This window comes from Lampris incognitus, chromosome 18 (genome assembly GCF_029633865.1).
Source record: "Lampris incognitus isolate fLamInc1 chromosome 18, fLamInc1.hap2, whole genome shotgun sequence".
Lineage (NCBI taxonomy): Eukaryota > Metazoa > Chordata > Actinopteri > Lampriformes > Lampridae > Lampris > Lampris incognitus.
Genome location: NC_079228.1, coordinates 32,296,441 through 32,320,372, shown reverse-complemented (window position 1 = coordinate 32,320,372; position 23,932 = coordinate 32,296,441). Strand labels below are relative to the sequence as shown.

The 23,932-nt window shown below is 43.3% G+C and overlaps 1 protein-coding gene across 2 annotated transcripts; it reads left to right on the top strand.

Moving 5' to 3' along the window:
• Positions 1 to 96: 96 nt before the first annotated feature.
• LOC130129075 (14-3-3 protein zeta-like) lies at positions 97 to 21,969 on the top strand. Of its 2 annotated transcripts, none has more exons than XM_056298872.1 (6): positions 97 to 164; positions 4,730 to 5,025; positions 8,147 to 8,270; positions 19,004 to 19,167; positions 19,694 to 19,789; positions 20,016 to 21,969. In XM_056298872.1, exons 2-6 carry the CDS (start codon positions 4,732 to 4,734, stop codon positions 20,076 to 20,078), a joined length of 741 nt encoding a protein of 246 aa, XP_056154847.1. In that variant the 5' UTR covers positions 97 to 164; positions 4,730 to 4,731; the 3' UTR covers positions 20,079 to 21,969. The 2 variants fall into 2 exon arrangements, with proteins under 2 accessions (XP_056154847.1, XP_056154846.1); XM_056298871.1 differs by having other exon boundaries at positions 4,727 to 5,025.
• Positions 21,970 to 23,932: the final 1,963 nt, after the last annotated feature.

The window sequence follows — 23,932 nt, the reverse complement described above, 5'->3', positions numbered from 1 at the left end:
TTGCCTTGGTAGCGCCCCGTGACGTCACGGGCCCGTCTGTCCCCCCTCCCGCCGCCCCTGCGCGGAGCTGCAGGAAACCCCGTGAATGAGAGAAGAAGCAGGAGAAACCATCAGCTGTGTCACCGTAGCACATCGGGATCCCGCCGCGCTTACCGGACACGCAGGTCAGTCGCAGTTAATTCAGCCCCGGCTCGTCGACCGCAACGAAAACGCTAAATTGTTCGCTGGCTCGGTTCCCTTTCGGATATCGACGTTTCTAGCTCTGCGTCTGTCCTCGAAATGCTACTCGCTTGGGTGTTTGAGGTGATACCGGGAGGTGGTATGGGGGGGGGGGGATGCTCCGGAGCTCATTGTTTGGCGGTTGTTGAATGGATCTCGCCCACTTGTATTTGGCCGCTCTGGTTAAGCTGTCTTTCTTCAGCAAACCATCGATAACGTATCATTTTCCGATGCTTAGCGGTATCGCCTGGCACTGGGTTATACCTATCTGCCTCCCTCATCGATTATGACAAGCCCTTGCTAAAACAGCACACCCGTCCATTTGTTTTCCGGAAAATGGGAAAAAGGGCGTTCACTCGCAATAAATGAACGTTTCTTGCCTTCAGTTTGAACGTCAAGTGAGCAGACGTCTCCGTTGTTACCGGCCCATCCGCGCCACCTGGGTGTAATGGCCATCAACCAAACATTATTTTTCCTTTTTTAAATGGCTGTCAAAGCCATGCAGTAGGAGCCTTTAATCAGTGCACACCCTGCCCCTCGCTGGGCAGGTGAGTGAAGCTGGTTCGCAGCCATCCGTTAGGTGCCAGCCTTAAATGCTATGCACATGATAAAGCGATGCTGTGCACGTCTTAAGTATTGTCATGTTGGGGAAGCTAACTTATTAGTTGCTGTGTGCGTTTCAGTTGCTCGTCAGTAGACATTATCGACAAAAGAGGGCTGATTAGTACTGGTTACTGGTTTTATTTAATTGGATATTAAGGAATTGGCTATGTTCGGAATGGGATTTAGCGTTATCCGTGTTTGAATTATAATTCAAGCGTTGTTAATGACACCCTAAAATTGTATGCATCGCTTTGGTTATTGCTCATGAGAACGGTTTTGCAGCAAAGGTAAGGAGGTCCCTCCCTGCAATCACAATGATTGTCATCCAAATTTCCTACGTCCTGTCATCCTTTTCTTATTCAAGAGGGGTCCAGCCTAAGCCCTGGAAATATATGTCAGCAAGGCACTATGGTGGGGTCATTTGCTACTGTACAACCTTTGTGATACAGCCAATAAAGGTGAGCTTTATAAAGAGAGGAGCTGTGTAAAGGTGAACTGTTTTAAGGAAGTTCAAGAACTCAACTGGTGATAGAGAAGCTTAAGTATAAAGTATTAATTATAAATGCTGAAATCCATTCATTTTTCTCCACTGGATAATGAAAATTTTGCTTCCTGAACACTTTTGGGTGTATTTTATGGACTTTGGGCTGCTGATCACGAAAATCGCCATAGAATTTCCCTATCACATACCGTGTTGATATAACCTATTTTTGTGATTTCCATTTCCTGCCATATTTTATGTCTTTTAGTATATTGCCCACAAAGCAAGCTGCTTTGGTCAGTCCAAGTGTCCTGGGCATGCACTCATTGTAGGTGCTATGCAAATGTTGTCTTAGGCATGCCTGGGCATGCTTAGTCAGGTTAGATGTTGGCAGACAGACTATGAAAGCTGCTCACATTTACAGATGCTGTTTGGATGCGTGTTAATGCACATGTTCTTCAGGCAATAGCATAGTGAGTATACTTAACAATAGGATTTATTGTGTTCAGGAAGATTTATTGCAGCAGAAATGTCTCGTCAATGTTGCAACAGCTGTCATACATTGTTACATCTGTGGCGAGTATTAAGGCTCAAATATACACCATGACTGCACATATTAAGAAAGCCTATGAGCTCTAATTGGGATATAAAATTGGTGACCAAGAAAAACCCTGGGCTCCTCACATTTGTTGTGCAACATGTGCAGTCAACCTCAGAGCTTGGCTCAGAGGCACTTGGAAGTCAATGCCATTTGCAGTCTCGATGATATTACGAGAACAGAAGGCTCACATGACGGACTGTTACTTCTGTCTGACCAATGTATCTGGTTTCTCTACTAAAAATAAGAAATCTGTTGAATACCCCAATCTACCTTCAGCCATGACACCAGTGTCATATGATGACATCTTGCCAGTACCGAAGCCACCAGAGACATGGAGCCGAGATGAGGCAGATGAAGATGCCACAATGCATAAACCAGATGTGGAAAATGACACTGATCCAGATGCTGAACCTTTTTATGCCAGGTTATCCTCATCTGATAACACAGCCAGAATTAAATGACCTGGTCAGGGACTTAGTTATGTCAAAAGCTAAAGCAGTGGGTCCGCAGTGGTGTAGCGGTCTAAGCATCGGCTTTGTCGATGCAGTTGCCCACTGGGGACCGGGGTTCACGCCCCGGTCTCGTCAGATCTGACTATGGCCGGACTCGATGAAGGAGCAATAATTGGCAACGCCGTCTTTGGGAGGGGGGCGGAATCGGCTTGTGTTCGTCACATGAATGCGTCTGTGTGTGTCGGAAAAAGCAGTGGTTCGGCCTGGATTCACCTTGTCACAAAAGTGGCGAGGCGTCGCCTTCGAGACTGCTGGCCGGAGAGATGCAGTTGGCGAACGCATGCAGTACGAGGGTGGGTGTTTGAACTAAAATGGGGAGCGATTGGCCACTAAATCGGGAGAAAAAAAGGGAAAAATCAGAGATAAACGAAAAGCTAAAGCAGAACTACTTTGTTCAAGATTGCAAGGATTGGGTATGCTGTCACCACGTCCAAAAATTTCTGTCTTCCGGAATCGTCAAGAAAATTTGACAAACTTCTTCACGCAGGTTGACAACCGCTGTTTCTGCACTGACATTGAGGGATTGTTCATGGCTTATCAATTCGTCAAAGTTAAGCCTGAAAGCTGTCCTGTTACACAATGGCACCCTTCAGTAACCATTGGCTATGCAGTACACAAGAAAACCTACAATAACATGGAACTGTTGTTGAAACACATACAGTACAACAATTACGACTGGAACATCTGTGGTGATCTAAAAGTGTCGGCACTGCTACTAGGAATGTCGCTCAGATATGCAAAGTACTGTTGTTTCCTATGTTAATGGGATAGGTGTGCTAGAGAGTCACATTCCATTAAAAAGAACTGGACGCTCCGTGAGCATTTCGTTCCAGGGCAGAAAAGTGTGGCGCGTAAACCACTTGTCACCCCAACAAAGATATTTCTGCCTCCTTTTCATATAAAACTCAGATTGATGAAACATTTTGTGAAAGCACTGAACATAGAAAGTGATGGATTTTACTATTTGAGACAGGTGTTTCCAAGAATCACTGATGCCAAGATTAAGGAAGGCACCTGCCCCCCTTTTCTCCCCCATTGTACTAGGCCAATTACTCTATTTTTCCAAGCTCCACCCCTTCTGCCGATCCGGGGAGGGCTGCAGACTACCACGCCCTTCCTCCAATACATGTGGAGTTTCGCCAGGGGGATGTAGCGCGTGGGAAGATCATGCTATTGCCCCCAGTTCTCCCTCTCCCCTGAACAGGCGTCCCGACCAACCAGAGGAAGTGCCAGGGACACCCTACCAAGCCAGAGGTAACACGGGGACTCGAACCGGCGAGCCCCGTGTTGGTAGGCAACGGAATAGACCGCTACGCTACCTGGACGCCCAAGGAAGGCATTTTTGTTGGTCCACAAATCAGACAGGTCATCAATGACAGGGAATTAAAAGATCTGTTAGTGGGGCCAGAGAAAATAACATGGAATACATTTAGAAATTAAGTCTACTTTATTAATCCCCTTGGGGAAATTCAGTTACTGCAAATTGACCCATCCTAGCTGTGATCTGTGTAGCTAGGAGCATTGGACTGCTTCCTTCATGCTGGGGACCAACTCCAGTTCTTTTCCCATTGCCTTGGTCAGGGGCACAGACAGGACTATAAACCCTAACATGCATGTTTCTTTTTGTTGGTGGAGGAAACGAGAGCACCCGGAGAAAAGCCACCACAGACACAGGGAGAACATGCAAACTCCACACAGAGGACAACCGGGGATGACCCCCAAGGTTGGACAACCCTGGGGTTCGAACCCAAGACCTTCTTGCTGTGAGGCGACAGTGGTTAGCGCTTTAAGGATGTTGTCGAGAATTTTCATGGCAACTACAGAGCACCAAACTTGATAACATGCTTAAAGCATGCAAAACCATGAAGTGCAACATGTCATTGAAAATTCATTTTCTGCATTCACACTTGGACTTCTTCCCTGCTGATCTTGGTGTAGTCAGTGACGAACATGGTGAAAGGTTTCACCGGGACGTTGCGACCATGGAAAAGAGGTATCAGGGCAGCTGGAATCCATCAATGCTGGCCAACTATTGTTGGACACTGACAAGAGAAGCACCAGATGCTGAGTACAAACAAAAATCAGCTGCAAAACATTTTAAGCTTAGTTGAACTTACACAATTTGTCAGCATCATTATACAATTAAACATGTTAAATTCAATAAAAGTTATTTTAATGTTTCTCCAAATTCCTATGTGATAAAGCAAATCTGAAATTATTTTTGTGTTCAGCTTGACATTGTCTATCATAATCTCTATATTTTTTTCAGGAAGCAAAACGTTTGAACATTTTCTTTTGTCCACTTATCAGCAGCCATGACAGACAAGGAGGACCTGGTGCAGAAAGCCAAGTTGGCCGAACAGGCCGAGCGCTATGATGACATGGCCGCCGCCATGAAGGCTGTGACCGAGGAGGGTGGGGAGCTCAGCAATGAGGAGCGCAACCTGCTCTCTGTAGCCTACAAGAATGTGGTGGGTGCCAGGAGGTCATCCTGGAGGGTGGTGTCCAGCATTGAGCAGAAGTCCGAGGGCAGCGAGAAAGCCACCTTGGCTAAGGAGTACAGGGAGAAAATCGAGAAGGAGCTGAGGGAGATCTGCACCGACGTGTTGGTGAGCAGAAGGAATGGAGAGAAAGGAAAGACAGAAGACAGACAGTACATTTTTGGGAAGGCGTGGAGGAAGAGCAGTTAGAAGTGGATAGCTACTGGTGGGGTGGTAATGGAAGGGGGGTAGTTTGAGTCACTGGAGTGATGTGATTGGGGAAGAAGAACAGTAACTATTTGCTATTTTAATGTTTGATTTTATCATGGGAAAACCCCAGAGGAAACTCAAGATTCAATTCCTGGTTTCCAGTGGGGGGTTTTTGTGCCAACAGATTCACTTAAAAAAAGTGATTCCCAGTTTATAATTTATTGATATACATAAGCATAATTTAAATGTTTTGGTCATATGGCAGCTTGTGACATACTGGTCTAGCCAGATCACCTCTTGCAGTTGGGTAAGTTGTCACTTTCTTTGTGTATGTCCCCACAGTATTCTATATAAAATGACTCTAACATTTACTTACTGTAGTCCAGACTGAAATAGAGTCTCTAAATCCTGTCTTGACTCTCTTAAAGATAGAAAATAAAATTTGCTTGATGAAATGTCAGTAGAAAAACAAAGTTGCAATGGCATCAGCTCTTCAAGCTTGACATTTTGCCTCATTTTCAGCCTAGTTTGACATCTTTTTTTTCTTTTCTTTTTTGTGTCACCGTCTCCCAGCTCCAGTTATATGTTGTGAATGGGACCCATTCTCAGGCTAGCTTTGACAAAATAGCTAACAGAAAATCCCATGTCTTCACTATGACTTGGAAGTAAATAGTTGACAGTACATGGGAAAATGCTGTATTTGTACACAAACTCTGAACCATAGCCCTTTAGGTTAAAAGAATAAGAATAAGCTACTAGTTATGGCTCAGGAGCTGCCAGTCACCAGTATTTCAGCTGCTGTTGCGCTGCTAAATGCTTTATTTAAAGATAGTGCTTGAAATTGGATTAAAGTAGTGTTGGCCAATGGAAAATATTATCATGATACTCATAAGGAATTTAACATGACAATGATATACATCTCGGTAGATGCTTGCATATGAAAAAAATATATTTAGGAATCCAACTGAGGTTCACGATATTGACCTGTTTGTTAATATATAGTATAATACCAAACCAAAACTAGATTTCAAAATACTTCCTCAAATATTTCAGACTTCATTCAGTGTGAAATTTAAGGAAGTAGATTCTTGTCATCATTAATTTAGACCACAAAATTGTGTATGACGACAACATACAAATTTAATTCCAATACAATGTCATTTTAAATATGATGAACAATAAGTGAGCAGGGCAAAGTCTGCTGCCTAGATAGAGGACATTTCTGTTTTCACTCTTCAGATGACTGCCTAGGCATTCATATACAATGAATACTGCAGGTGAAAGTAAAAGTGCTACTTTTTATGTATTTTAACCTTTATTTGTATTCTTCTACTCTTGGGGAACAGTTGAGCCAACACTTAACCAGTGATTTAAGACACAGTGGTAGTTGTGGTAGGAAGGTGAAAAACTTTTCTGTCAGCATGTTTCGCATTGCAGGTGAAACAATGCAAATAGTTTCCATCATGGCGGTGTTCTACAATAAACGCATACATGTAACTATTCAGATGGTCAGTATTGATTTTTTTTTTTAATCATTTATTTTATTTCAATGGTTTGATAAGGATTACCTCTCATATATCTTCTTCAAGTGGTGGAGTCAGGTTGTACCCGACCAGTCATTGTTCGGTCTGTTAGCCAAGCTGATAGTACATACAATGACTTTTTTGTTTAGGAGTATACACAATGCAGAAAAGAGAGTGGTGTTCGAAGGAAATGAAGGTTTCCCTGTGGTTGCATTAAAGGATGTTTGAACGGCCATAATATACTGAATTATCTAGGCCACTCGATTGCAAGGCTCATTATGCACAAATGCAAATATTATATGATAGTGTTGCTGCAGGTTAATTTCACACTGCTGGTAGTTTTACAAACTAGGCTTGGGCGATTTGACGACTATATCGGCAATTGGCGATTACCTGAGGCCAATCAGCTGTTGTTGGTTTTTTTGTGCTATTTTTGTCCTTTTATTTTGCTAATTTAATGGTCTGCCTCCTCGAGAATTCAGCTCGGTAAATAATTATCCTGTAAAGCATAATTCAAAGCATGCATGAGGAGGAATTGGCAGTTGGAGTTGGGCCATATGCATGTTCTTGTTGCAGTGTATTTCCGACAAATCTCACAAAACAGGGTAGTGACAAGATTACAATTGAGCCATCTTTAGTGGTTGCTGTCTGATCGATTGGTTTAGAAAAGCAGCGTCAATTCATAAATCTTATTTGAGAACTAGACCAAAACCTGTATGTGCAGTTGTGCACCCTGATCATTTAATAGCATAGTTATGTTATTCATGTTTGTTCATGTGGAGGCGTCTTTCATCTGATGCCATCAAAAAAAAAATTTCCCCTCAAATCATGTCAGATAGCTGTTCAGCCTGTCTTTAAAGTTTATTGTTTAGCAAAGATCTCAAGATGATTTATTTTAAATGAATGAGTAGCCTATAGGCTGTCATGTTCCAGCAAATGAGATTGTCACATTAATGCTTGTGCAAATTAGTAGTGTTAGAAGCTTTTGCCCACACTATTTTTGCAAAGACTGCAAATTACTTCATTAAGGTCCTCCGACTTGCCGATTGCGTCAAGTTTAAAATCAGAATAATCCCAAATAGGGGATTTTTTATTCTTTTTGGGCTGGTAGGAAAATTTTGACATATCGCCCAACCCTAATACAAACATTATTTAGTGGGTATCCAAAGGAGTTGAATCAAGTGCAACTGGACTTGGTATATATCCGTGAAGACGTTTCGCCTCTCATCCAAGAGGCTTCCTCAGTTCGTGCCTTTCTGACTAGACCAAGCTAGTCTGAAAGGTCTAGTCAGAAGGGCATGAACTGAGGAAGCGTCTTGGATGAGAGGCGAAACGTCTTCACGGATATATACCAAGTCCAGCTGCACTTGATTCAACTCCTTTGAATAACCATGACCTGGATGAATGAGAACATTCACAGACATTATTTAGTGGGAATTACGTTGAGTTGTCAATTGTATGCATTGCTGATTCAGTACTGCACATCATCACTCACCAACCCCCCATCTCCACCCTAGGCCCTGCTTGACAACCACCTGATTCCTAAAGCCACACCGGCTGACAGTAAAGTCTTTTACCTGAAGATGAAGGGAGACTACTACCGCTACCTGGCTGAGGTCGCCACCGGAGATGACAAGACCGGTGAGTACAGCTGAACTATCTTCAGCTGAGACTTATGTCTTTGTTAATCATAGTTTTTGTTATACCAGTGTAAAGTTTTGGGGTCCATTAAAAAATTTTAACGGTTAAGGATGGAGTTGGGTTGGTCTTGGTTTACTGGTCCATTTCGGTGCACGGGCTTAAACCGGTTTGATTTTACACAAACCGACTGAAACGGTATTTGTCACCATGAGATGTTCTGGCAAATTAAAAAGTAGCCTACTACATCAGCAACCTGTGGCGTCAGCATCATACCACTAAATCCAACTTGTATTTCATTAGTAATAATAGCGATGTGATTGTGTTTGTTTGTAAATGGACTAACGGAGTCACTAGTGTCTGACAGGCCGTGCGCATTTTGTCGAGTTGAGCCGGTACCATGCAGTGGAAAAGCGGCATTAGTGCCAAGCCCGAGGCCGGCAACAAGAAGATCAAATTTCAGTAGAGTTGGGTGGGGGGGAAGATGTGCACGGTGTCTTTTTTTACTTTGTTTGGAGGTGACAAGAGAGACAAGACATGGCAGTTGGTGTCAGTGAAAGCGAAAACCACACCAATATGGCAACATTTTGGATACAAAGTCAACAAGAGATGAGCCGAAAAGCATGGACAAGATTTTGATACTTTGATTATTTGATCTTTTCTATTTGATATTCATTTATTTGATATTATATTAACAAAAATCAAATAAGTCAGTCAAAAGTCAGTAAGGTCTGTTGGTAAAAGAATCAGGTGGTCCTCTGTGTGGAGTTTGCGTTTTCTCCCTGCGTCTGTGTGGGTTTCCTCCGGGTGCTCCGGTTTCCTCTCGCAGTCCAAAGACATGTAGGTCAGGTGAATCGGCCGTACTAAATTGTCCCAAGGTATGAAATTGTGTGTGTGTGTGTGTGTGTGTGTGTGTGTGTGTGTGTGTGTGTGTGTGTGTGTGTGTTTGTCGGCCCTGTGATGGCCTGACGGCCTGCCCAGGGTGTCTCCCCGCCTGCCGCCCCATGACTGCTGGGATAGGCTCCAGCATCCCTGGGTCCCTGAGAGCAGGAGAAGCAGTTTGGCTAATGGATGGATGGATGACATTTTCTCAAGTTGCACTAGGCCTAAGTCTTATTTTATTATTTTTTTGTTTAGAAGAAGAAAAGTTAAGTTGAATGGCTGTTGTGAGAAATAAAAATATGATGTGTCAGGGAGTCGCTACGCTCATTCAGTGTCATTATGTTACACTCGGGAGTAGACTCACAAGTCAAGTCTCTAAACTCTTCGCTCAACTAGTCTGAGGGCAATCTCCCAGCTTTTGTTGCTGAAATTTGGTGGAAACCGAGTTTAATAAAAACTGCATTGCAGAACTAATCCAAAGTCTGCAGGTTGGCCCTTCATATTGAGGCGGTGACATGCAGAAGTACTGTGCTTGTAAACACTGTCGCACCAGCAACACGTGCATTATAGGATGCCTAGCCACAGTCACCAAAGAAAACTCCTTAAAAGTTTGTTGATGTTTGCAGCGAAACATTGATCGGTTAAAAACAAACACAACCTTTGATTAGGACATGACTCATCGGCCCAGCCAGACTACACATCTGGGTATCCATTTTCAGTGTTTTAAAAAGCTCTCTCCGTGTTACAAAGAGATTGGCTGTATCTCCAGTTTTTCCACTATGAGTAGGATGGGGGTGAGACATTATTTCCGATAAGGCGTGCCCTAGATTTCTAAAGCAGTAGGCGTAGGTTTGTATGTGGCCCTTGTCGCCCCGTTCTCTTGCATTTAGAAGTCCCTTGACATTGGTAGGCGGAGATGTCCGATTGTCTATTATTGCGACACTGCTCTGGAGTGGTGGCTGCTGAGTCAAACGCGACACCTAGTGGTAAAATTGGGTATACCGGTTTGGTCCAGCATTTGGCTGTCAAGCCGGTTTGAAAATGTTTAAACTGGCCCAACCCTAGTTGGGGAGGAAAGTTACCGTTTATCCAACGTGTCTGCATGTTGTGATGCAGGTTTTTTCTTTGATTAGTCTCAAAATCTATATCCATTTCTTTTTTTGTTTTGATTATTGCTCATAAGTCACATGAGATGAAAAATGGATGGATCAGTGCATTACTCAGAATCTGCTGATACCCCGGTCTGAGCCCAACTCTGCCCACTGAATAATAATTTTGAAAAATGCTAAAAAATAGGCGGGGGGGTTGGGGGTGAGGCAGGAGTAGCTGAGGAGCTCCGCAAGAGGGGCCTGGCGCGAGTCGCTGGCTCACCACCACACACCGCCGTACCCAGTCCCCTCCACTGGCCCGCCTTCCGGTACGGCGTCAGACACCTCCCCACAAAGTCGCCCTGATCACCACCATGTGGATGCGCTGCAGACGGAGGGGGGTCCGCAAGATGGGCTGCGGCTTTCCGGCTGCAGAGAGGGGCGGGCGATGAGGCGACTGTTCCCCCAGCTGTGGCACAAGCCCAGCCCGACTGACCCAGTTGTCCTGTGGTGCTTCTACAGTCGTCAAACGCGCAAGTCTGAACCATTGCACCAAAATTGAAAATGATGAAATAATATAACTATGGTGAAATTGACTTGACTTAACTAACTCTAAATTGAGATAAATTCAAAAGGTTGGTTAGAAAATGTAATAAAGGCGAAAGGACAGGTTAATTATGTGTCTTGATCAGTATATATTTGAAAATGAGCTTGGTCTCACAGACTCAGACTCAACGGCGGGGGCTGGGAGAGGTGGGTCACCCAACTCAGATTAGAGAGCGATAGCATTCTTTTTTTATTTCATTATGTCGATAAGTCCCAAATGAGAGGGAGGACAGTGGGATGGTGAGGATACAAGGAGTAGCGGTGATGAAGGCGTATGGGTTTAAATACTTGAGGTCAACTGTACAAAGTAACAGGGAGTGCAGAAGAGAGGTGAAGAAGAGCATGCAGGCAGGGTGGAGTGGATGGAGAAGAGTGTCAGGAGAGATTTGTGACAGGTACCAGCAAGAGTTAAAGGGAATGTTTACAAAATGGTTGCGAGACCAGCTACTATGTTATATGGTTTGGAGACAGTGGCACTGACGAAAAGACAGGAGGTTGAGCTGGAGGTGGCAGAGTTGAAGATGCTAAGATTTTCATTGGGAGTGATGAAGGAGGACAGGATTAGGAACAAGTATATTAGAGGGACAGCTCAGGTTGGACAGTTTGGAGACAAAGCAAGAGAGGCAAGGTTGAGATAGCTTGGACATGTGTGGAGGAGAGATGCTGGGTATATTGGGAGAAAGATGCTGAATATGGAGCTGCCAGGGAAGAGGAAAAGAGGAAGGCCAAAGAGGAGGTTTATGGATGTAGTGAGAGAGGACATGCAGGTGGCTGGTGTGACAGAAGAAGATGCAGAGGACAGGAAGAGATGGAAATGGATGATCCGCTGTGGTGACCCCTAATGGGAGCAGCCGAAAGTAGTGGTAGATAAGTCCCAAGTCAAGTCAGTTGAATCTTATTTGTATAGCCCATTATCACAAATTACAAATTTGTCTCCGTGGGCTTTACAGCAATTCAGCATCCTGTCATTAGACCCTCACATTGAATAAGAAACAACTCCCTGAAAAACATCAGCATTGAGGGCGTCCGGATAGCGTAGCAGTCTATTCCGTTGAACACCAACATGGCGATCGCCAGTTCAAATCCCCGTGTTACCTCCGGCTTGGTTGGGCATCCCTACAGACACAATTGGCTGTGTCTGCAGGTGGGAAGCCAGATGTGGGTATGTGTCCTGGTCGCTGCATTAGCACCTCCTCTAGTCGGTAGGGGCGCCTGTTGGGGGGGGGCTAGGGGGGGAATAGCTTGATTCTCCCATGTGCTACGTCCCCCTGGTGAAACTCCTCACTGTCAAGTGAAAAGAAGCGGCTGGCGACTCCACTTGTATCGGGAGGAGACATGTGGTATTCTGCAGCCCTCCCCGGATCAGCAGAGGAAGTGGAGCAGTGACCAGGACAGCTCGGAAGAGTGGAGTAATTGGCCGGATACAATTGGGGAGAAAAAGAGGGGGGAAAATCCACAAAAAAAAAAAAACCCCATCAGCATTGGCTTTGCAAGGTTCAGGGCTGATTTAAAACAGTAGATGGCTTGTTGAGCCATTTTCAATCCATGAAATGCTGATTCTTATAAATTTGGTAAGAAATGTCAACATTAACACCAATATTGATGTTTCATCACCGCACAGTTATATCATTCAGTTTACAGCTCAAAAAATACGTTTAAGTGTTTATTGCTTTTTTCCCCCCCTTTTTCTCCCCAATTGTACTTGGCCAATTACCCCACTCTCCCAAGTGGTCCCAGTCGCTGCCCCACCCCCTCTGCCGATCTGGGGAGGGCTGTTTTCCCAGGGAGACGTAGCGCGTGGGAGGCTCACGCTATTCCCCCCAGTTCCCCCTCTCCCCTGAACAGGCACCTCGACTGACCAGAGGAGGCGCTAATGCAGCGATCAGGACACATTCCCAAGTCCGGCTTCCCACCCGCAGGCACGGCCAATTGTGTCTGTAGGGATGCCCGACCAAGCTGGAGGTAACATGGTGACTCGATCCGGCAAGCCCTGTGTTGGTAGGCAATGGAATAGATTGCCACACCAACTGGACGCCCGTGTTTAATACCGCTTTAAAGACTCATACTTGAATTCGATATCGGCAGTGAAAATGTGATATTGGTGCTTTCCTTTTTTGGGGGGGGGTTCCCCCTCTTTCTCCCCAGTTGTATCCGGCCAATTACCCCACTCTTCTGAGCCGTCCCGGTCGCTGCTCCACCCCCTCTGCTGAGGGCTGCAGACTACCACATGCCTCCTCCGATACATATGGAGCCACCAGCCGCTTCTTTTCACCTGACAGTGAGGAGTTTCACCAGGGGGACGTAGTGCATGTGGGAGGATTAAGCCATGAAACTATAGAGAAGGTGTCAACTGAAAACCGAAAAATATCTGCCAGTCAAGAAAGCCTTAAGAGATCAAATTGGAGGAAACAAGAATGGTTAGCAAGCTCGCTAACAGATACATTTTATGCTGTTTATTAATTTAAACAAAAAAATACTGACAAGTAGTAGTTTTACTGGAGTGATTAAACCAAGACTAAATTGTTCCTGACGTGGCGTGACGGTCAACAGAAAATATCAGAGCCCTTTGTCTTTATCCCTCCATACAAGTGAAAAGGTAAATAATGTGAAACCACACCCACGTGCTAATGACCGGAAGTGGTAGTAACCAAAAAGAGTGTGCAGCCTAAACAAGTAATAAACAACACAGGCTGGTCACACATTTTTAGCTCCTACAAAAAGACAGACGGCTGAAGAGGAGAAGAGGGCAAGGCTGAGGCATATAGCAAAATAGCAAAAGTGTGCCCTTGAGAAACTGGTCTAGGCCAAGAAGAAAAAATAAGGACAGACCCCCTTTAGCCCCCCCACCATCACCACCACCAATCCTAAAGCATAGGATACTCTTGCATATTCAAATTAGTAATTTTTCTTTTCACATTTTAACATGGTATGTGGCACAGACTGGATATGGAGAGTAATCATTTTGAAAATAATTGTAATAAGTTGCGTACCTGGTGGGGCTGCCCTTTGTTCATTTTTTTTGTGTGAATGTGAGCACATCATATGTAATGGTAATAAATTAATACTTTGAGTAAATCTTGTAATTCTGTTAGCTTGTGTACAGTACCAGAGTAATGCTAAAACATCAGAAATTAGCATTTAGTAGCTTTAAAAAAATCTTTAGGAGAGCATAACCCCCCGGACTCCCATGCAGGTCTGTTTTTCTCTGCTCACACATCCTTCTCACGTTTTCTACTCCTAACCAGTTTGCATACCTGTCATTTCTTATCCTGATAATGATACATATCACATTATAGAACATTTTCTGTAAATTCAATGAATAAATAGTTTGTGGTCCATGCCCCCCCCCAGCGTGTGCACAGTGTGTGGCAGTGTTGTAGTCGAGTCTCGAGTCCCCAGTGTTCAAGTCCAAGTCGTCAAATAAGAGTCCGAGTCAAGTCCCCATTACCTAAGTCCAAGTCATCAAGGTTGAGTCTGAGTCGAGTTCTAAGATGGGCTCCAGTGCTTCACTCTGGCACCGTAAAAAAGCTGCCATACAAATAAAAAAGGTCTACATTAAACAAAAATGACACAGCTGTCACCATTTCAAAGGGAGTTTATTTACTTTGTGACACAACAGCCAAACAAAAACAAAAAAAACAGTCTTTATCAATTAACAAGTCCGAGTCCTCATCTCCAACTTCCAAGTCCGAATGCAGTCAATGCTCGAGTCCAAGTACAAGTCGTCAGTGCTCAAGTCCAAGTCGAGTCACGAGTCCTGAAAATCAGGACTTGAGTCGGACTCGAGTCTGAGTCCTGGACTCGAGTACTACAACACTGGTGTGTGGAGGGGCATTCCTGTCCTCGCTGAACCACAAGAGAGGAGAGTAGCATGACCATAAATGACATCAAAATGCAGTAGAAACTCCTACTGAGCTGATATAAAAACTAGTTAAACAACATAAATAAAAATGGTCTCTACTACGTTTTGCGGTCATTTATGGTCATGTTATTTTCTCATCTCCTCTGCTCTGTTTCACCGTGGGCGGGGCTCAGCCCGTCGACACACAGAGCTCATCGGAGCGAAGGAGAGAGAGATGGCAGTGGAGAGTTGGCAACAACTACACTAGTTACGTTACTGTAAGTGACATAAAAGCTTCACGAGTAAAAAACCAATGAGAGTAATTTATTAATGTAATCCACGCAAAAGATGGACAGAGTGCGATTTGTGACACAATAAAATTAACGATAGAACATAATATGAAACGATAAGACGTTTTTCTATCGTCACACATATATCGTCATATTGCACAACCCTAGTGGCACTTAAAATTCACTTTAAGATGAATGGGGCAGCACTCCCAGCCCTTGACCTACAACTGTCAGCCTAACCACTGGCTAGGGTTGCTGCTGCTGGGTTGTCATGGCAACAGCAGCAGCACCAGAGAGCCGGGAAGCGTGTCCAGACTCTGTTTCCACTATTGCATCCCAGGCTGCCCCAGTCAGGCTTTAGTAGAGGCTAAAAATTTGCCTTTTTCTCAATCTCCAATTGTCCTGTTAATTTAACCATTAATGTTGTTTGGGGGGAGAGTCAACTCCAGATTTTCCAAACATGTTCTCAGTTATCTAAACCGTCCTTTGCAAATTGATCATTAGTTCTCTGGCTGCCAGTTTTGGGAGAAATTTGTGAACAAACTTTGACTGGACTAACCTAGATAAATGTGATCAATAGATCAGTATTCTAAAATTACATATGTTTTTTTTTATTGGTTACTGAATTTGAGTTTCTTTCTTTTACAAAAGCGTTTTCATGCTTTTCATGGTTTTTAAGGATTTGGCCCCATTAAGTTAAATGCTTAATCAATGTGCCTCATAATTTAAAGTATGTGAGTGTTAACTTTACCCACCTAACCTAGGGCTGGGCAATATATTTATTACTAGCAGAGGTACCCGGTGTTGCCCGGGGGAAATGTTCTCACCAAAACAACCAACACGATCGGATCTTGACGATATAATTGATGATGAAATATAGGATAATTTATGATATGATACATGTGATAAACGAATGTTGAATAAACGACTCTTATTAATGAAAATTATCAAATGTCATAAATTTCTATCCATTCGTCAAGCTTCTTTACCAATGTGTTTATTAATCACTCAGTGCTCAGGCGCCTCAGGGTAAACTACGTCTTACTATTTGGCGCTAGGATAGAAAGCTTTTCTGCACTACCAGTTCTGGAGGCAGCTCCACACAACTGGCCGTGTGAGAAACATGGAGCAGAACGATTTACTTAAATTGTTTTAAAAGTCTGTCCTCGGGCTTTGTTGATGGTCATTGCAAAACATGGCTTGCAGCAAAACCGGAAGGGCAGCTCGGAGTCGGAGGGATCAAATGTCTTAATTTTCAATCCATTCATCAAGCTTCTTTGCCATTGTGTGTATTAATCGCCGCAAATCACCACAAAATAAACTCAATTTCACAAATCAAAATTTTTACTTGGTTTTTGAAATATTTTTCGAACTGTGCAGTCCTTGGAAAGTGCTGATTCTAAAGATACCTTTCTTTTTGTTCTATAATGAGTATTTCTGGAGTCTTAAGGGAACAAACAAACATACACTCTTGCTTTACATATACAGTGCATCTCAGAAAGTATTCACACCCCTTCACTTTCCCCACATTTTGTTATGTTACAGCCTTATTCCAAAACGGATTAAATTCCTTTTTTTTTCTCATCAATCTACACACAATACCCCCTAATGACAAAGTGAAAAAGGTTTTGTAGAAATTTTTGCAAATTTATTAAAAATAAAAAACTGAAATATTGCATGTACACAAGTGTTCACACCCTTTGCTATGACACTCAAAATTGAGCTCAGGTTCATCCTGTTTCCACTGATCATCCTTGAGAAGTTTCTGCATCTTGATTGGAGTCCACCTGTAGTAAATTCAATTTATTGGACATGATTTGGAAAGGCACACACCTGTCTATGTAAGGTCCCACTGTTGACAGTGCGTGTCAGAGCAGAAACCAAACCATGAAGTCAAAGGAATTGTCTGTGGACCTCCGAGACAGGATTGTATTGAGGCACAGATCTGGGGAAGGGTACAAAAAAAATTCTACAGCTTTGAAGGTCCCGAAGAGCACAGTGGTCTCCATCATTCGTAAATGGAAGAAGTTTGGATCCACCAGGACTCTTCCTAGAGCTGGCCGCCCAGCCAAACTGAGCAATTGGGGGAGAAGGGCCTTGGGTCAGGGAGGTGACCAAGAACCCGATGGTCACTCTGACAGAGCTCCAGTGTTCCTCTGTGGAGATGGGAGAACCTTCCAGAAGGACAACCATCTCTGCAGCACTCCACCAATCAGGCCTTTATGGTAGAGTGGCCAGACGGAAGCCTCTGCTCAGTAAAAGGCACATGACAGCCCGCTTGGAGTTTGCCAGAAAGCACCTAAAGGACTCTCAGACCATGAGAAACAAGATTCTCTGGTCTGATGAAGCCAAGATTGAACTCTTTGGCCCGAATGCCAAACGTCACGTCTGGAGGAAACCAGGTACCTCTCATCATCTTGCTAATACCATCCCTACAGTGAAGCATGGTGGTGGCAGCATCATGCTGTGGGGATGTTTTTCAGCGGCAGGAACTGGGAGACTAGTCAGGATCGAGGGAAAGATGAATGGAGCAAAGTACAGAGAGATCCTTGGTGAAAACCTGCTCCAGAGCGCTCAGGACCTCAGACTGGGGTGAAGGTTTACCTTTCAACACAACAACGACCCTAAGCACACAGCCAAGACAACGAAGGAGTGGCTTCGGGACAAGTCTGTGAATGTCCTTGAGTGGCCCAGCCAGAGCCCAGACTTGAACCCCATTGAACATCTCTGGAAAGACCTGAAAATAACTGTGCAGTGACGCTCCCCATCTAACCTTACAGAGCTCGAGAGGATCTGCAGAGAAGAAAGGGAGAAATACCCCAAATATAGGTGTGCCAAGCTTGTAGCTTCATACCCAAGAAGACTTGAGGCTTTAATCGCTGCCAAGGGTGCCTCAACCAAGTACTGAGTAAAGGGTGTGAATACTTATGTACATGCAATATTTCAGTTTTTGTTTTTAATAAATTTGCAAAAATTTACACAAAACCTTTTTCGCTTTGTCATTATGGGGTATTGTGTGTAGATTGATGAGAGAGAAAAAAGGAATTTAATCCATTTGGAATAAGGCTGTAACATAACAAAATGTGGGGAAAGTGAAGGGGTGTGAATACTTTCCGGATGCACTGTATAGAGAGAGAGAGAGAGCGAGAGAGAGAGACATTCTATATCGTGATATAAGACTAGGTATCTGGGATTTTGAACATCGTGATATGACATGAGCGTTGTCTTTTCCTGGTTTTAAAAGGGCTGCATTACAGTAAAGAAATGCAGTTTTCTGAATTTATTAGACTGTTGTAGCTGTTATACTATTTGTCTGTACCTTTTTGGACATCATATCCACATTACTAATGAATGTTAATCTAAAATGTCAATATGTAAATATTTTGTGGGAGTCATCTCTACGATGTCATCAAAACGTCAATATCGACGTAGGTCAAAAATGTTGTGATATTTGATTTTGTCCATATCGCCCAGCCTTAACCTAACCTGAGCACAAATGGACTCCAGGCAAGTAGCTAGCTCATGATGGGTTTTGGATAATTTGATAATAAGTTAAACTCGGGTAGGACTCTAGTCCTCTTTTATTATTTAGGTTCCAGGACTTAAGTGTGACACAATGACATTCTTATTTGTTAGTTGTGTATTTGTTAAAGCGGTGGTAGCTGTTGCATCTGATACTATAACGGTTGGGGTGTATTACCCTGCATATATTTACTGAAGGCCATACAACTATCAGTCCTCTAATGCAGTGGTTCTCAATCTGGTCCTCGGGAACCCCAAATACTGCTGGTTTTCTATTCTGCCAGTTTTTATGTTCACCTGTTGTGTTAATTATCTCAGCAACTAATCATGATGTTTTTTAGACCTGGCATGACAGGTGAAAGTAAAAACTGGCAGAATAGAGAGCAGCGGTACTTTCTGATACTATTCACACACCTCCACTCAAGACAATTATAATGTGAATTGGCGGTCTTCTCTTCCCCATTTAAAACCTCTGCTGCCTAACATGACTTTTGCATCTGTGTGCAGCCATCATCAGCAACTCCCAGGAAGCCTACCAGGCGGCTTTTGACATCAGTTCCAGTGACATGCAGCCCACCCATCCCATACGCCTAGGCCTGGCCCTCAATTTCTCTGTCTTTTACTATGAGATACTGAACTCCCCTGAGAAGGCCTGCAAACTGGCCAAGACGGTAGGAGCGCTCCTCCATTCACTTACAGTATTTTTTCTTTGCCTCTCACTGTTGTTCCACCTTGTGTTTCATTCACCGTTTCTTGATATTGATTGATATTTTTAGGGTGTTTGTTGAAGACGAAATGTTAACAGTTGTGGTACCAATGAATGTAATGGTCAATATTGTAATGAATGTAATGGTCAATATTAAGTGTAGTGGTGGTACAGAAACTTGTATACCTCCAGTTGGTTCACGATTGGTGCTTTGAATGTTAAAACCATACAAAGATGGGTGACTATAACTCAATATTTCAGTCTCCCCAAACAATGTTCCTTCTGCAGGTAACAAACTGAATTATTAAGGGTTACTTTTTTATTTTCAATCCCCAAATAGCTGTTTGCCAATGTTTTATTGCTGTCTCCTTTGCTCTTTTTCAGGCCATTTTTTTGATTTCTTACGCTCCACTTACTGCTCCGGTTTCACACATTTGCACACCTACATGGTTGTTTCGGTGTTGCTGATTGCTGCCTGTTTCACCCTGTAGGCCTTTGATGATGCCATAGCCATGCTGGACTCCCTCAACAGTGACTCCTACAAAGACAGCACCTTGATCATGCAGCTGCTCCGGGACAATCTCACAGTGAGTGCCTTGAGCCACATTCCCACGTGTCTGTCGCGTTCAAGTTATCTGCTCCTAATCAGTGCAATTAGTATCTGTTCTGTGATTGCTTTTTTGTCTTTCGAGCTGCACTTGTTGTTTTCACACTTTAATCCCAAGTCTTTTTCCTAATAAGTATTTACAGATGCAAAATTTTAGCTGGGGTCACCGGTGCATATGCATCACTGTCTGCTTTGTTTCATTGCAGCTGTGGACATCAGACGCCCAGGGTGAGGGAGAGGAGACGGAGGAGGGAACTGAGAACAACTGAGTCTCAAATCTGTCCATTTTTTTTTTTCAAACACACAATTTTTTACCTCTCACCAGCCTAAGTTGTGTGTGGTTGTTTGTGTGTGCATACATGCACAGCTATGTATGTATGTTTGCACTTCACTCTGTGTATGTGTGTGCGTGTGTGTGTGTGTGTGTGTGTGCGTGCGTGCGTGTGTGCGCGTGTGTGTGCGTGCATGTTCAGGTACACTGAAGTGTGTGTGCGTGTGTCTGTCACAGGATGGGATAAACTTGATTGTTTATATTGAGCATTACTCATTGTGTGAAGCAACTGATGTTTGACCTGAGTTTGTGGTTTAACAGGAAGCTGACATGAATCTCAGACCTAATCGGGCCCATCGTCTTCAGCCCGCTTCACTGTAGCGTACTGCTGCGTTAACAAAAAGGAAAAAGATGTGGAACTCCAACTTTGGTGGTTGTGGTGGTTTTTATGGTGGTATCTTTACAGACATGGAAAAAATTGCTTAAAAGCCCATAAAATTAACAAAAAAAAAAGTTGTAAACCCTAGAGCTTTTCCGGTTGTTTTGAGAAGATGCAATTTCTTTTTTCTTTTAATATGACTGCCGTATCCTAAATAGCCATCTGGTTTTCCCGAATGTCAGATGTGGTGAGGTGGTTTTAATTCAAGGTCCCATGAAACGGCGTTTAGAGCACCACAAACATTTCATTCGTATAACTGAATGAAACGAAAGTCGGGTGGGATCAATTTGATTTTCTTACCTGGATCATGCATCAAGACAGGCGGGTGGGATTTTGTGAGGGTAGAGAGCTTGGTTTGACTCACAGCTAATAATGGCCGGCTATTGGCTAATTTCAATTTGGTGGTAGAGAACACTCGTCTTTCTCTGTCTCCCTCCCAATTCATTAGACTGTTGTATTTTGTTGTGTTTTTTTCTCTCCTATTATTTTTTTGGTGTATGCCCGCAGTTGCAGGATGGCGTGACTAATATACAATTTGTCATTTGTCAGGAAGAGAAAAACATTCTTCTTTAAATCACAGGAGGATTTTTGTGTCGATTTCTAGACCATAGTGTCAAATAGATGTAAACTGAGTGCAGATAAGCGGTAACAAGAATGAAAATACTCTTTGCATTTCATGGGATCTTTAAGGATACAAGATTCATGGGTCAGATCACTGCACGTTTTGGCTAAGGGTAGGGGTCACGTTGGTTTTCAAGGGCACAATATGGCTGACGGTGGGTCACAACTGTTTTTAACTGACATCTCTTCAGCTTGGGTGAAATGGGAATACCTTATTTTCTTGTATCATGACAAAAAGGTGTAGACGACCTTAGAACAAAGTTAACTTGATACAATGGCTTGATACTGTAACTTTAATATTTTATCTTCTCAGCAGTGTGGCGAACACTTTGCCATTTGCTTTCTGTGGTTACTTGCTATTTTCTATTGAGGTGGTTTGTATTAATTGTGTATTTTATCCCCCTTTTGCCTTTTGTTTTGATACCTGGAATGTACATGGTTTTCAGTAGTATGGGAGGTTAGGGTGGAGAGCGCTTTGGGATTTGCAATTTTTTTATTAATATTTTTGCTTGCGTTAGGTAATTTGCAGGTATGTCTACTGAGGAAGTACATGGTGGAAAGGCAAATAGGATTTTTAAAAGATGCTACAAATTGACAAAAAAGTAGCACTTTGGAGAAAGCCACACTACAACCTGATTACATACGAGTGGTGCCAACTTCTTAAAATTATGATACTTAGTAAAAAAAAGAAAAGAAAAAAAAAGCTGGGGTGCAAGATTTAACATTCACAAATGTTCAAATTGAACACTTGATTATCTGTTTTGGTTACGTGCTTTCGTGTAAGTGGAATTAAACATTCTTAAAACCAAATGTCACATGTGTTTGCGACTTGATTATGTAAGCCGCCGTTCTTACAGCATTTGGCGAACAAACAGCATGTTGGTGTTTGTTCTTTTTCTTGGCTAATGCACTAGCGTTGCCCCGAGTCTGAAGTCCACTGCCATTTATCATGCCGAGAAGTGGGTTGGCTAGTCTCGCTGGGGACCTGCTCGCAGTGTCCTGATCATGTGCCTGGATTCAGCCTTGAACCAAATACCAGGGAATGAGAACTGCTTGCAGGAGGAGAATCTCCCGCTAATGGATGCCTTTATGCACTCACACAAGCGTGGTCTGTGGCGTTAACTGGAGGCGTAAACCTGCAGGTATCGTGTCTTAAGCCCTTTGCGCGTAGGGTTATGTTTTCAGTTCTCGCATCCCATACTAACACGGTTCACGCGTTTTAAAAGGTTTTCCACACTCAGACCTTTCAGGGCCTTGAAAGAAGCAAGAGTCCAGCATAGTTGCCTGATAGCTGTCAGTATCAAGGGTCCAACTCTAAGTTGATTTTTAAACCGTTCCTTTGGGGGTAGGGGTATAACAAGTGGCAGCAGCATTTCAGTCGTGGTAACAAACTACAAATACAAATCAGGATTTCCAAGTTTATAGTTCACAGGTTGCAGCAATTTTTTTTTTTCAACAACATTTTGGCCTTACCCTAAATAAGACTTGGAGTGATACTTAGCAGTTGTTGTTTCCCCCCCAAGATGAGGTTTTCTGGTATAAATTTCCGAGCGTCTGCTTTGGCTAGTTTTTGGCTAAAGGAACATGAGGATAAAAAGGTTCCAGCATATTTGTTTTTCCTGCCACAGGAACCAATGTGGTTTTTCCTCGGTCACCATTCTGTCACAAGGCCTGTTCACTTTTGCATCAGTTTTCCTTCGATCCCCTGGTACTCGTGAACTTAAAATGGGATGTTGGGCTGCATTATTAAAACTGTAGGTGGTGTGACAGTTTGGCAGTGGGGTGGAGCTACAGTATTGCAGCATTTAGCTTATTGGGTGGAGCCTCTTCTGCTGAATGCTATTATTATGTCTTCCTCAGTGAAAATATGGCCAGTGGTTCATCTGTGTCTGAGATGAAATGACTGATAACTTTCACACCATCCGGTGGAGACTGTTGGGGATGACTTGAGTCATTCGGCGAGAACACACTGAGCTGCACAGACCGCTGGAATGTGATGGACTTCTGACAGCTTCCTTAGAAATCGGTTGTCTGTACAAATCCTCAAAAGGGAAGCGTGTACAAGGTTACACAAACACTGACTGTTAGTCACATGACTTTGGCCCACGTAAGAGCTTGGCTGCCCTGCAAATGTTAACTCCACTGAACTTAAAAAAAAAAAACAACCCACCTTCTCCAGCCCAGAACTGTGGTATAGCTTTTTACAAGGTCAAATCGTGAGCGTAGCCCAAAAGTGGAAATTTCGAACAATGCATTGCTGATAATTGTGAATTTTGAGCAGCAGCCTGGCTTGAATATGAGAAATGTGATTAATACCCAGCCTTTTTAGGCTCAGTCATGGTCTCTCACCAGCTTTCTAAATAAATGTCCATTCTGAAGACATACTAAAGAAGGCCGTCCTAGTGTTTCCTTCATATTTTTAATCTATTAAAGCAATACAGTATGTTAGCCATCAATGGCCTGCAACATCCGGTGGGTTACGTGACCTTTATCAACAGCTGCTAAACTTACACAAAACTGATACTGATGAGATGAGTCACAGGATGACGGGCGGTGCATATCCAGACCAGAAATGTGAATAAAAATAGACGTCGGTGCAATTTCCTGCTGACTCAAATCTACGCAGTTCATAGATTGCAAATCATGCCTAAGCATGACTCGGATACAATGAAGACGTATTATGCTGGTGGTAGTTCGAGTCCATGTCAACTGATTTCAATACAAACATATTAAAAGCTGTTTCCTTCGCTGCGTGGTTTGCAATAAGAGGCTGACGACAGTTCAGCTGTCAG